Source organism: Sinohyriopsis cumingii, chromosome 4 (assembly GCF_028554795.1).
Source record: "Sinohyriopsis cumingii isolate HCF-2022 chromosome 4, ASM2855479v2, whole genome shotgun sequence".
Taxonomy (NCBI): domain Eukaryota; kingdom Metazoa; phylum Mollusca; class Bivalvia; order Unionida; family Unionidae; genus Sinohyriopsis; species Sinohyriopsis cumingii.
In genome coordinates this window covers 28,979,580-28,993,367 of record NC_142964.1, presented here as the reverse complement: position 1 = coordinate 28,993,367, position 13,788 = coordinate 28,979,580, and the positions used below count along the sequence as shown (strand labels likewise).

The 13,788-nt window shown below is 35.5% G+C and overlaps 1 protein-coding gene across 3 annotated transcripts in view; it reads right to left on the bottom strand.

Moving 5' to 3' along the window:
• The window catches only part of LOC149800866 (centlein-like), a 233,089-nt gene that overhangs the window by 123,596 nt on the left and 95,705 nt on the right, over positions 1–13,788 (bottom strand). For all 3 annotated transcript variants that reach the window (XM_089954882.1, XM_089954881.1, XM_089954883.1), the window contains exon 7: positions 3,457–3,538. In XM_089954882.1, the coding sequence (XP_089811008.1) occupies positions 3,457–3,538 (82 nt within the window). The remainder of the gene's footprint in view (positions 1–3,456; positions 3,539–13,788) is intronic.

The following is a 13,788-nucleotide window of genomic DNA, read 5'->3' as shown; positions in this document are numbered from 1 at the left end:
GTAGCTTTAACACGTTTTCAGTCATATTGCTACGATGTCTGCAGTGTGACAGTTTATAGTGATGTCTAGCACTGGGGCATCATGCCGCAGACATGTAGCATGATGTCCCACCCAGTCACATTATCCTGACACCAGGCCAACCAGTCCAAACACTAACCTCTTAATGCTGAGCACCAAGAGAGGCAGCTGTTAGCACCATTTTTGTAAGTCTTTGGTATGACTCGGCCGGGGATCGAACCCACGACCTCCAGCATCCGAGACGGATGTTCTAATCACTAGGCCACTGGAGCGGTGAATGGATAGGGGGCAGAGGCATGCATCTAGATGTACATATGTAAATATGTCTACATGCATGTTTTATATATCCATGGATGGGGGGGCAGAGGTACAAATATGTGTAATTATAATAACATGTCCACATACTTGTGTTATCTATATCCATATGTAGGGTGCATACATGTTATATGCATCACATTCAACCACCACTGCCCCTCACAGAACTATTTAGAGTAGCACAGACCATATCAAATAATGCCTATTTATTTGTCCAGTGGATTTTAAAGACAAAAACTTGGTGCATGTATGACCTGTAGAGCTACAGTAACAACACATTGTTGTTCGTCCTTCAAATTTGAAAAGGACTATGACATTATTAACTGGTTTGCTTTCTCTGAGTATGTGATCAAGCCAATTTGTGCTCTGAACTGTCTGTGGCACACTTCAAAGATGCTGCTGCTTGACTCTGCTTGATCAATAGAGGATGTGATGCAGATCTGAGATTTTTGCTGCTTGTGCTTCTACACTGTCTCTGCATTTCTGTTCCATTCAAAACTGTAGCTTCTGTATGGATGAGACTCAGCAAGGTGGAGTGATCCTGTGTGTAATCTTCCCAAGATTCAGGGTCAATACTGAAGTGTTTCTGGAAATACATGAGAGAATCTTTTAAGTGTTTCTTCTGACCACCATGAGTTCACATTCCCACCTTCAGCCTGCTGCAGAAGATCTAAAGTAGTCTCTCCTCTTGCATGCAAGTGACATAGCAACCCAATCTGAACTGTGATTTCTACAGCAAAGTGTGGATGGTTGGAATACCTGCTTATGTGAGAACCTCAGTGTCTGGGATCCTGCCATGCCATCTTATCTTAATCAGTTTCCTCCGGCAGCACATGGGAAAATGATTAATTTTCTTGGCATGTTGCCTGTATACTGTTCAGATTTTGCAAGCATATAGCTTGGTTGGCATGACAACGGCTTTGTAGACATTTAACTCTTTCTTTGCTTGTAGTCTCGTCAGACTGAAGAGCTTGCCCTCAGCCTGCTAGTTGATGTTTATCCCAGTGACATGGCCAAGAAAGGCATCAGTAAGCATGGCAGAGAACATCATATCAAAGAGATCTGGGCCCAACACACATCCCTGCTTTATTCCAATGGTAACAGGGCAATGGTTCAAATGACTATTGATTGTCCATGACAAAAGCAAGTGCCATCATGGAACTGCTGAAATATCATGATGAATTTCTCTGGGTAACCAAAATTTTGCAGAGACCTTCAAAAGGCCTCCACTGATAACTGTGTCAAAGGATTTTGTCAGGTTGATGAATTCTGTGTACAGGTTGGAGTTCTGTTCCTGGCATTTCTCTCAGAGTTAACGATACAAACACCATGTCCGTGGTCCCTTGTCCTTTCCTAAAGCCACACTGACTCTCTGGCAGGAGCCCCTGATTGATTTGATGCACAAGGCAATTCAGCAGATGTATTTTTGCAACTAATGACAGCAACATGATGCCCAGATGATTGTCACATGATTGTCTATTGCCTTTCTGCTTGTACAAGTCAAGAATGAATGCATCACTGAACTCATAGGGTATAGTTTCCCTAAGTCAACAAAGATTGGAAGAGTTCAGTAAGTTTGTGTGCCATAAGAGAGACTTCGACTTTGTAAGCTTCTGCTGGTATAGCATCTTCTCCAGGTACTTTGCACAAAAAGTGGAGGATCAGCATGTCATGTCAATTTCCACTTGGGGCAGTGGATCAGTTGCCTCCTTGCTGATAACTGTTACAACAACACATTATAATTACCACATCATATCTGTAACTACAATATATATTTACCTGTACATAACACATTATAATTACCACATCACATCGGTAACTACCATATCATTTTACCTGTACATAACACATTATAATTACCACATCACATCGATAACTACCATATCTTTTTACCTGTACATAACACATTATAATTACCACATCACATCAGTAACTACCATATCTATTTACCTATACATAACACATTATAATTACCACATCACACTGGTAACTACCATATCTATTTACCTGTACATATTATAATAACCATGTCACATCAGTAACTACCATATCTAAGACCTTTAAATAAATTATTATAATTACCACATCACATCGGTAACTACTGTAGCTATTTACCTGTACAATATAATAATCATGTCCCATAAGTAACTACCGTATCTGTTTACCTTTGTAACGTGTGATTTGGATTTTTAACATAGCCTTAAAAGAAAATCAGTTATACCGCTACAAAGTCTGCAATATGGCAGTTTATAATGATGTCCAGCACTGGGGCATCAAGTCGCAGATACGTAGCATAATGTTCCACCCAGTCACATTATCCTGACACCAGGCCAACCAGTCCTAACACTAACCTCTTAATGCTGAGCGCCAAGTGAGGCAGCTGTTAGTACCATTTTTGTAAGTCTCTGGTATGACTTGTCCGGGGATTGAACCTACGACCTCCACATCTGAGGCGGGCAATCTTACCACTAGACCACCAGAGCGGTTCTATTTACCTTTACACAACACATTATAATAACCATGTCACATTGATACCTACCAACAAATTATAATGACCATGTCACATCTTTATCTACCATATCTGTTTACCTGTATACTGTACAACACATTATAATGCCCATGTCACATCTGTATCTACCATATCTGTTTACCTGTATACTGGTACAATACATTATAACGACCATGTCACATCTATATCTAGTCCATATCTGTTTACCTGTACTGGTACACCACATTATACTGGCCATGTCACATAAGTATGTACCATATCTGTTCACCTGTATATAGCACACACCTAACTACTACCAGAGGACATGTGACTGTGGGACTCAATCCAATTTCTAAAACACAACTAAAAATCAACTAGAGGCACAAAAAGCATGCATAATATTGGCAGGTTTATTTACATACCCATCCTCCACCCCACTCCACCCCATCACCTCTTAAGAAATTTACATTTTTCTGTAATCTGTATGGCAATTCCTCCAATCCACTCTTAACTTTTCAGACTTAGCACAGGGCCTGTCATAGACATGGTCTTGATGTGTAATTTGGTGACTTATCTAGGTCTACAGTGTTCGCATGAACTATTAAGGTACCCCATCATTCTGTAGCAATCCTCACCTTTTCTATCTTTATCAGCATCATGACGACTTTTCTGATTGAAACTGTCCAAGGTCCGTGCTTGGTCCTGACTTGATTGAATCTATAATATAAATTATCATCAATCATTCCCCTATACATTACTTGTGTGCAAATAAAAACACACTTATATCATATACACATGTAATTCCCTTTCTTTTTTTTCAATTTTCTTTACTTTCCACTTGAATATCACTCACATCATCCTGAAATAGACACTATTGATTTCTCTCTCTATCTCTCCCCTCCTCTCTCTCTCTCTCTCTCTCACACACACAGACACACACATACACACACACACCAAAACTGCAAAATGGATGTTTCCGAACTTGATATTTTGTACACTATCCATGACTATCCTGTGTATATTTGGGATTATTATGTTTTCCCAATTGTTTAAACATTTCATGGCTACAAAGCACAAGATGAAAGAGGTGTAAAAGCTTATCTCCTGGATGTGTAAAAAAACCCATATAATTTGAACGATTGCCCTCGAGTATGTACTACTGGCATTATATCAGTTCCTCACGCCACATTTTTTAAAACAATATCTTGTTGCTGTATGTAAGCACACCAGACCTTTGAAGCAAAAACCCAGGCCAGAATTTTTTTTAAATATAGTAGCAAGAACAACAAACTTGTATTATACTGCTCAAGGACTTAACTGGGGACCTGATAAAAATAACTGCTGTTATACTCCTTCATGACTTACCGGTAACTGGGGACCCAAAAAAATGAATTCTTATTATACTCCTCCAGGACTTAATTGGGGACCTGATATAAGAAACTTCACCATCAGACTTCACTCCAAATGCCGTTCAATTAGTTTTTTTTTTTTTTGAGGTAGCAGGTCCACTTGCTATTAATTAACATTATTTTTTAAAAGCACTAGAGTGGAATAAAATATGTTCTTGATTAAATTCAATTATTTATTTTTCTGAAAGAAAAAAATGATTTTTACCAAAATATTAGTAAAGAATAGACCAACAAAATGACATATCATGTGAGAAAATAACTTTAAAAAAAGTCGGAAAACAACTTCCTGGTTTAGTCTGAGAGGAAACCAATGAATCATGGAAAGATAATATTAATACTAAAGCAGCAGCAAATCTGAAAACCAAACATGACACATTTTCTGGTACTTTTAATAATTAGGTATATCAATGTTTTCTTTTTTGTCACAACTTGTATCTTTTTATATCAAATATTTCACAAACATCCAGCTGCCACTTTAGTAATAAAAAATAGTTACCAACAAGAGCCAATAGAATGTGGCGATTCATAACAATAATAATAATAATAATAATAATAATAGCGTTTATTTGTAATACAGGCCAATGGCCCATGATACATATCCATACATCAAGTAGTACCAAAAGTTGTTATAGTGCGTAACAAAAGAACATCGTATTTATAAGAATATACATGAAAGTAATAATTATTGCTTTTTTCAGATATAGGTGAGATGCAAGTATATAATGCACAGTAATCAAACAGAATTAATGGTAACACTAAAACTTATGTGGAGCAAAATTTGTGATACTGATATAAGGTCTTATGTAGCAGGAGTCGATGATAAAACGATTTCTCTAATCTTTAAGATTTTTATAGTAAACATTGCTAAATTAGTCATCAGAATTTTACTAGTATCATTTTGTATAAAGGACCTAAAGTTTTCAACAGATGGATTTTTATACACAAAGGTGGGTAAGTATTTTCTTCACATAGCAGACAAGCAGTAATAAAATGGAACTTATTTTTGATGTTAGCATTACAAATTTGACACAATCACAAGATGTGATAGAAATTACACTCTGTATGGTCTGTCTGCCGGTGACTTATGTGATAGAAATTACACTCTGTATGGTCTGCCAGTGACTTATGTGACAGAAATTACACTCTGTATGGTCTGTCTGCCAGTGACTTACTTATATGATAGAAATTACACTCTGTATGGTCTGTCTGCCAGTGACTTATGTGATAGAAATTACACTCTGTATGGTCTGTCTGCCAGTGACTTATGTGATAAAGTTACTTGTTGTAATAGGGCAGATCTGAGGCTATATGAAATTGTATGGAAAGTTGCATTTGTTTGTTGTTTAATGAAAACAGTAAGATGTAAAAAAATGTCCCATCTTCTTCGTCAAGCAGAAACTGTTTAGTTACTTCCTCTACGTCAGTTTGTTTACATTAGTAATACAACAAAAAAAAAAAGAACAACCGATGAAGAAGCCTTGAGAACTGATTGAACTAAGGTGGGTTAATGTGTAGCAGAATGCAACAGAGGCCTATCAGTAAAAGTGGCTTACTGCTGAATGATTATACATAACATAGAAGAAAAAGAATTATTGTGTGAGGCCATATCACCACCAGCATCCACCATTTAGGTACTGATTATGGTTGAGGACTACCCAAGCATCAGACCTGACAAAGATTGAGGCCATATCACTACCAGCATTAGGTACAGATTATGGTTGATGGCTACCCAAGTGTCAGACCTGACAAAGATTGAGGCCTTATCACTACCAGCATTAGGTACTGGTTATGGCTAATGACTACCCAAGTGTCAGACCTGACAAAGACTGAGGCCATATCACTACCAGCATTAGGTACTGATTATGGTTGAGGACTACCCAAGCATCAGACCTGACAAAGATTGAGGCCATATCACTACCAGCATTAGGTACTGATTATGGTTAATGACTACCCAAGTGTCAAACCTGACAAAGATTGAGGCCATATCACTACCAGCATTAGGTTGTTGTTGTTGCTGTAGGGTTTAACGCCATTTTTCAGCACACAATAGGTTATACATAGCGGCCAGTATTAATGGTGGAGGAAGAACCCAGGAAATCTGCGGAAAGAACCACCGACCCTCAATAAGCTACTGGCAAGCTTTCTCACATACCCACGCTGGCAGAATCCAAGACTTGAACCCATGCAGACAGAGGAGAAATGGCAGTGATCCATAACGGAGAGCACTTTAGACCACTCTGCCACTCGGGGCCCCCCAGCATTTGGTACTGATTATGGTTAATGACTACCCAAGTGTCAGACCTTAAAAAGACTGAGGCCATATCACTACCAGCATTAGGTACTGATTATGGTTAATGACTACCCAAGTGTCATACCTTAAAAAGACTGAGGCCATATCACTACCAGCATTAGGTACTGATTATGGTTAATGATAACCCAAGTGTCAGACCTGAAAAAGACTGAGGCCATATCACTACCAGCATTAGGTACTGATTATGGTTAATGACTACCAAAGTGTCAGACCTTAAAAAGACTGAGGCCATATCACTACCAGCATTAGGTACTGATTATGGTTAATGACTACCCAAGTGTCAGACCTGAAAAAGACTGAGGCCATATCACTACCAGCATTAGGTACTGATTATGGTTAATGACTACCCAAGTGTCAGACCTTAAAAAGACTGAGGCCATATCACTACCAGCATTAGGTACTGATTATGGTTAATGATAACCCAAGTGTCAGACCTGAAAAAGACTGAAAATATATATACTTAATCAAATCAAATATTTTGTATAAAAAAAAACAACAAAAAGGTTTTTGAAATATCAGCTCAATTTTGTGGTAGCATTGTAATTTTGGGATAAAAGTGTATGTATATCTTTCATGCTGTTTATAATTATGATTATTAACTTAGCTTATAAAACTGATGAACACAAAAAGGATCATACAGATTTTGGGGACAAGCGTTTTTATCACTGGTTGTCCTGCCCCACCCCATCCCTGTTATAGATACTGTTGCACCATAGCATCATCTGTAGTTCTTTTTCCCCTCGTTTATAGACACCACTGCCATATTGTATCAAATGTAGTTCTCCACCCACCCACCCTTCCTGCTTATAGATATTGTTGTTATATGGCATCATCTGGGGTTCAATTTTCACCCTGCTTGTATCAAACCGTCCCAGTGGCCTAGTGGTTAGAGCATCTGCTTGGGATGAGGGTGCTAGCAGGTTCAAACCCTAGCCAAGTCATACCAAAGACTTATAAAAATGGTACAAACAGCTGCCTGTTTATATGGCATTATATGTACTTCTTTTTTCTCTTGCTTATAGACTGTTATTATAAAGCATCATATATGGTTCTTTTTTTCTCTTGCTTATAGACACTGTTATTATAAGGCATCTATAGTTCTTTTTTCTCCCCTTGCTCATAAATTTTCATAATCTGGCTTCATATATCGTTCTTCTTTTCCCATACCTATAGATATTGCTGAAATATGGCATCATCTTAAGTTCTTTATTGCTGAAATATTGCATCATTTATACTGTAAATACTGAATGTATGTAAATTCAATTACCAGTAAAATGAAAAAGTGAGAGTAGTTATTTCTTTTTTTTGTTTGCAATAAAATAATTTTTGCAAATGAGCTACAATTTGTACAGGCAATATAGCTTCTAAATCAATTCATTTAAAAACTGACATTAATGCATGAATTAAACAGAATTTTATGTATTGATAAATTAATTATTGTAATTATTTGTATAATTCTTTAGGCATTGAATTTATTCATGAGTGTTTATTTACACATTCCATTAGGGACCTATTTATGTGATATTTTCACAAAAACGTAAACGAATCAGTGAACAAGGCAAACATGAATGAAAGTGAAAGCATGAAAATTACGCCTTAGTGTGGCCAACATGAATGACAGGGAAAGCATGAAAATTATGCCTTAGTGTGGCCAATATGAATGAAAGTGAAAGCATGAAAATTATGCCTTAGTGTGGCCAACATGAATGAAAGTGAAAGCATGAAAATTATGCCTTAGTGTGGCCAACATGAATAAAAGTGAAAGCATGAAAATTATGCCTTAGTGTGGTCAACATGAATTAAAGTAAAAGCATGAAAATTTTGCATTAGTGTGGCCAACATGAATAAAAGTGAAAGCATGAAAATTATGTCTTAGTGTGGCCAACATGTATGAAAGTGAAAGCATGAAAATTTTGCCTTAGTGTGGCCACATGAATAAAAGTGAAAGCATTGAAAATTATGCCTTAGTGTGGCCAACATGAAAGTAAAAGCATGAAAATTTTGCCTTAGTGTGGCCAACATGAATATAAGTGAAATTATGAAAATTATGCCTTTGTGTGGCAAACATGAATAAAGTGAAAGCATGAAAATTATGCCATAGTGTTGCCAATCTGAATGAAAGTGAAAGCATTGAAAATTATGCCTTAGTGTGGCCAACATGAATGTAAGTGAAATTATGAAAATTATGCCTTAGTGTGGCCAACATTAATGAAAGTAAAAGCATGAAAATTTTGCCTTAGTGTGGCCAACATGAATAAAAGTGAAAGCATGAAAATTATGCCTTAGTGTGGCCAACATGTATGAAACTGAAAGCATGAAAATTATGCCTTAGTGTTGCCAATTTGAATGAAAGTGAAAGCATGAAAATTATGCCTTAGTGTGGCCAACATTAATGAAAGTAAAAGCATGACAATTATGTCTTAGTGTGGCCAACATGAAGGAAAGTAAAGGCATGACAATTATGACAGTGTCCAGCATGAATGAAAGTAAAAGCATGAAAATTTTGCCTTAGTGTGGCTAACCTGGGTCATAAGACAGGAACTTTTAATTTCTTTTGCAGACAATCTGATGAAATTGGTTTTTAAAAAATCCAAATTTAGAACTACAAGATAAACAGCCACACGAAAGAAAAATCATCCAAAAAATACTCCCCCTGGCTGAAAATTTACTAACCAGACAAATTATATGAGAAAAGGATGGAATTTATGATGAGACTTTAGGGTATCCAATCACCAGTCATTGTTTCACAGCAATGCACTGTTACTTAAATACTGGTGCAAATAAATTACATTTACAGGAAATGTGTACTGTTTCTATAGTACTAATCAATAAGTGATATCAGTGCATGTATCATAATGGTGGAATATGTGATACAAAATATCACCACATCCTATAAAACCACAATAAAAAGGCCTATGCATGTACAAGAGGCTAAAAAATTGATTTACAACTGTAGCACATAAGTATGGAAAGATGGCTATAAATATTTTTTTTTAAAATTCCTTCTTTTTTTATAATAAATAAATTTGGATAGTTTTATGAAAGTTCAGAAGCTGAGCAATGATTTTTAGTTATCCAAGGGAGCTGTGCATGGAAGTGTGGTTTCCTGCATGCAACCACAGATATATGGGCAAGATAATACGGTCCATGTCTCCATGCCTGATCTTTAAACAGATGTGTATAATCAATCAATCAGTCAATCTGGAGCCAGTACTTCAAGGAGATGAACATGCATTTTAGCAAATGGCATGGTTGAGTAGACCCATACTCAGGCAAGCTGGGACGATTGTGGACATGTCATGCGCTTCTAAAATGTCGTCTGCTTGAGCTCTCAAACCTCTAATCACATCTGCTTGTCTCTTAATCAACAACAATTACAACAAATTGCATTGTGACAACTATTATTGTGTTTTAATGAAAATAAATTACCCATGTTGTTGCCTGCAATGGCTTTGTGGAAATTTAATTATGTTTCAACAGATATGTCTGTTTTATCACCAACAAAGATGAGTTTGTGATCCCTTCCCATGAGAATCAAAACACGAAAACAAATTAACTTGATAGCCCCATACTGACCCAAAGAGAGATGTATGGGGTATGATGTTTATGCAATTTCATGTCTATGTCAACTAGTTTGAAAGTGAATATATGAAATACAGTCATAAAATGCTGGTCACAGACACTGCAAACAGTAAATTTTTTACCAAGCCTGTAAAATGTCAGTCACGAAAAAGGATGGGAACTATACAAAATTGTAACGATTGATTTAGCTCTCCCAGTTGTTTCTTGTGTATAGAAGTAAAATACTAGAAAACAATAAAAGAAAAGCATAAATATTTATTACATGGATATTTTTATTATTTAATGGTAACATTATATGCATCCCCCACTATAATGATTTAATCTGTGAAAGGATCATGACTGAATACAATTAAACTTGCTTGTGGACAATAAAGTCTTTTTCTGATCTAAATAGTGTCAAACAAACAAAAAAATGATATTAAAATAATAATTCTTCCTACTATCATCAAGCATTCTTTAATAGGAATCCAGGAATAGCACTTTCTGTTCTGTCTGGTGTATACTGGGTATTTTAATTTTCTCTCTCTCTCTCTGTGATATATATATATATATATAATTTTTATTTTATTTTATTTTTTCTTCTTTTCATCTAAATTCATTGTAAACAACTAATACATAGCTAAATTATTCTCTCTAATTATGGGCTTGATATCAGGATCTTTATTTAACAGAAGAAGCAAATATGTTTATCTAGGTTAGGGTTTTGGACTTTCCTAAGTGAAATTTACAGTGATGGTTTTAATTTTGTAAATATCAGGATCATTCTAGAAGGTTATTTTCAATTAGGTAATGTTTTTTTAATAGAAAATGCTAATTGTGACCTGAAGTCAAGTAGAGAACTACATAATCTTGCGATTGTGAGGACTTGGTCATTCAAGTTTTAACTTCTAGAACTTTTAAGTTGTATTATATGTTCTGTCCAGAAGTTTTGAGTTAGAATCTTGTTTTTGTTGTTCAAATTATTGATTATTTTCTCTGGTAGTACAAAAGTGCTATGATAAAATTCTTGGATAGAGACAATCACTGGAATTTATACTGAATTAAAACCTAGAAATATATGTCTGTGATTCAACAAAAGACTGTTGACACATCAACAATTCAATAGCTACCATAAACATGTCATCAACTTCAGTTTATGATATTTTCTGGACTTTTATTGAATTTTATTCAGGACTTTAAATTACTAGGACTTGTTTCTGTAATTCTTGGATTATTTTAATTCACAATACCAAAAGTTCCTTTTTTTCCCATTTTCACTTTGGATTCTAGGAAAATAAATATATTTGTTAAATTTTACAAAATTGTTGTCTTTCACTCTTTTCCATTTCTTATTTAAAGAGCATAGACCCATAACAATATATATATATATATATATATATATATATATATATATATATATATATATATATATATATATATATATATATATATATATATATATATATATATGGAATGTTCATCGTCACAATCAACACTACTCAGTACAGCTAAACAGGAAGCTAAAACACAAAGCATAATTTTAACCTGGAGGAAGGAACTTCAGATATAAACTGTGTTTAGCATAACTAAACAAACACGTAACTTAAAGAATTGTCAGCAATTAAGTAAATATACCCCACCAGCCAGGAATCATTCCCCATACCCTCATAATGGAAGTGAATCTATGGTAAAAACGGTGCACAACTCTTGCAAAATTGTGTGAGTTCAACATGTATGTATTCTAAAGATGATGACAATATGTCATGTATTACTCATGTATAAGTAGTGTCCAACTGCAAACTGCACAGACCCAGATCTGCCATCACATAATGCACTGGTAGATCTGGGTCTGTGCAGTTTGTTAGGAGTATTCAGTAGACCAATCAACATAGACCCTGATCTGCAGGTGCATTATACTATGGCAGATCAGGATCTTTGTTGTTTGTAGTTTGACTTGACTTAAAAAGCTGCTTCCAGCTGGAAGTCAAAAAGGGCAATAATTCGGTAATGACAAAAATTGCAGAGGCATAAAGAGTTGTCAAAATGCACTTTAGATGATGACCATAACATATACCAAGTTTAGATGATGACCACAATATGTACCAAGTTTATATGATGACCATAATATGTACCAAGTTTAGATGATGACCACAATATGTACCAAGTTTAGATGATGACCACAATATGTACCAAGTTTATATGATGACCATAATATGTACCAAGTTTACATGATGACCATAACATGTAAGAAGTTTAAATGATGACCATAATATGTACCAAGTTTACATGATGTCCACAATATGTACCAAGTTTACATGATGACCATAACATGTACCAAGTTTAGATGATGGCCACAATATGTACCATGTTTACATGATGGCCATAACATGTACCAAGTTTAAATGATGACCATAATATGTACCAAAGTTTAAATGATGACCATAACATGTACCAAGTCTACATGATGACCATAACATGTACCAAGTTTAGATGATGGCCACAATATGTACGATGTTTACATGATGGCCATAACATGTACCAAGTTTACATGATGACCATAACATGTACCAAGTTTAGATGATGACCACAATATGTACCAAGTTTACATGATGACCATAACATGTACCAAGTTTAGATGATGACCATAATAATATGTACCATGTTTACATGATGACCACAATATGTACCAAGTTTAGATGATGACCATAATAATATGTACCAAGTTTACATGATGACCACAATATGTACCAAGTTTAGATGATGACCATAACATGTACCAAGTTTAAATGATGACCATAACATATACCAAGTTTAGATGATGACCATAACATATACCAAGTTTACATGATGACCATAACATGTACCAAGTCTACATGATGACCATAACATGTACCAAGTTTAGATGATGGCCACAATATGTACCATGTTTACATGATGGCCATAACATGTACCAAGTTTACATGATGACCATAACATGTACCAAGTTTAGATGATGACCACAATATGTACCAAGTTTAGATGATGACCATAACATGTACCAAGTTTAGATGATGACCATAATAATATGTACCATGTTTACATGATGACCATAACATATACCAAGTTTAGATGATGACCATAATAATATGTACCAAGTTTACATGATGACCACAATATGTACCAAGTTTAGATGATGACCATAACATGTACCAAGTTTAAATGATGACCATAACATGTACCAAGTTTAGATGATGACCATAACATATACCAAGTTTACATGATGACCATAACATGTACCAAGTTTACATGATGACCATAACATGTGCCAAGTTTACATGATGACCACAATATGTACCAAGTTTACATAATGACCATAACATGTACCAAGTTTAGATGATGACCATAGCATGTACCAAGTAAAGATGATGACCATAATATCACTAATTGGTACTTTATCTGAAGGACAAAATTTTCTCATCCTTCCTAGGCCTCTTAGTGGAAGAGGAACTAACCCTTTCCTCCCATGATGACCTCTCCTGAGTAACATTTGGGGATCTTTAAACCTCAGTACCTGTACATCCTTGAAGGTACAGGATGATGTCTCCTTTGACAAGGGAAACTCCACAAAAGGGCTAAAAGGGGACATGGAAAATGAGAGGACATCGGTCTGATCTTATTTCCCAGTAGCTTGCATTAATGCCAGCTCT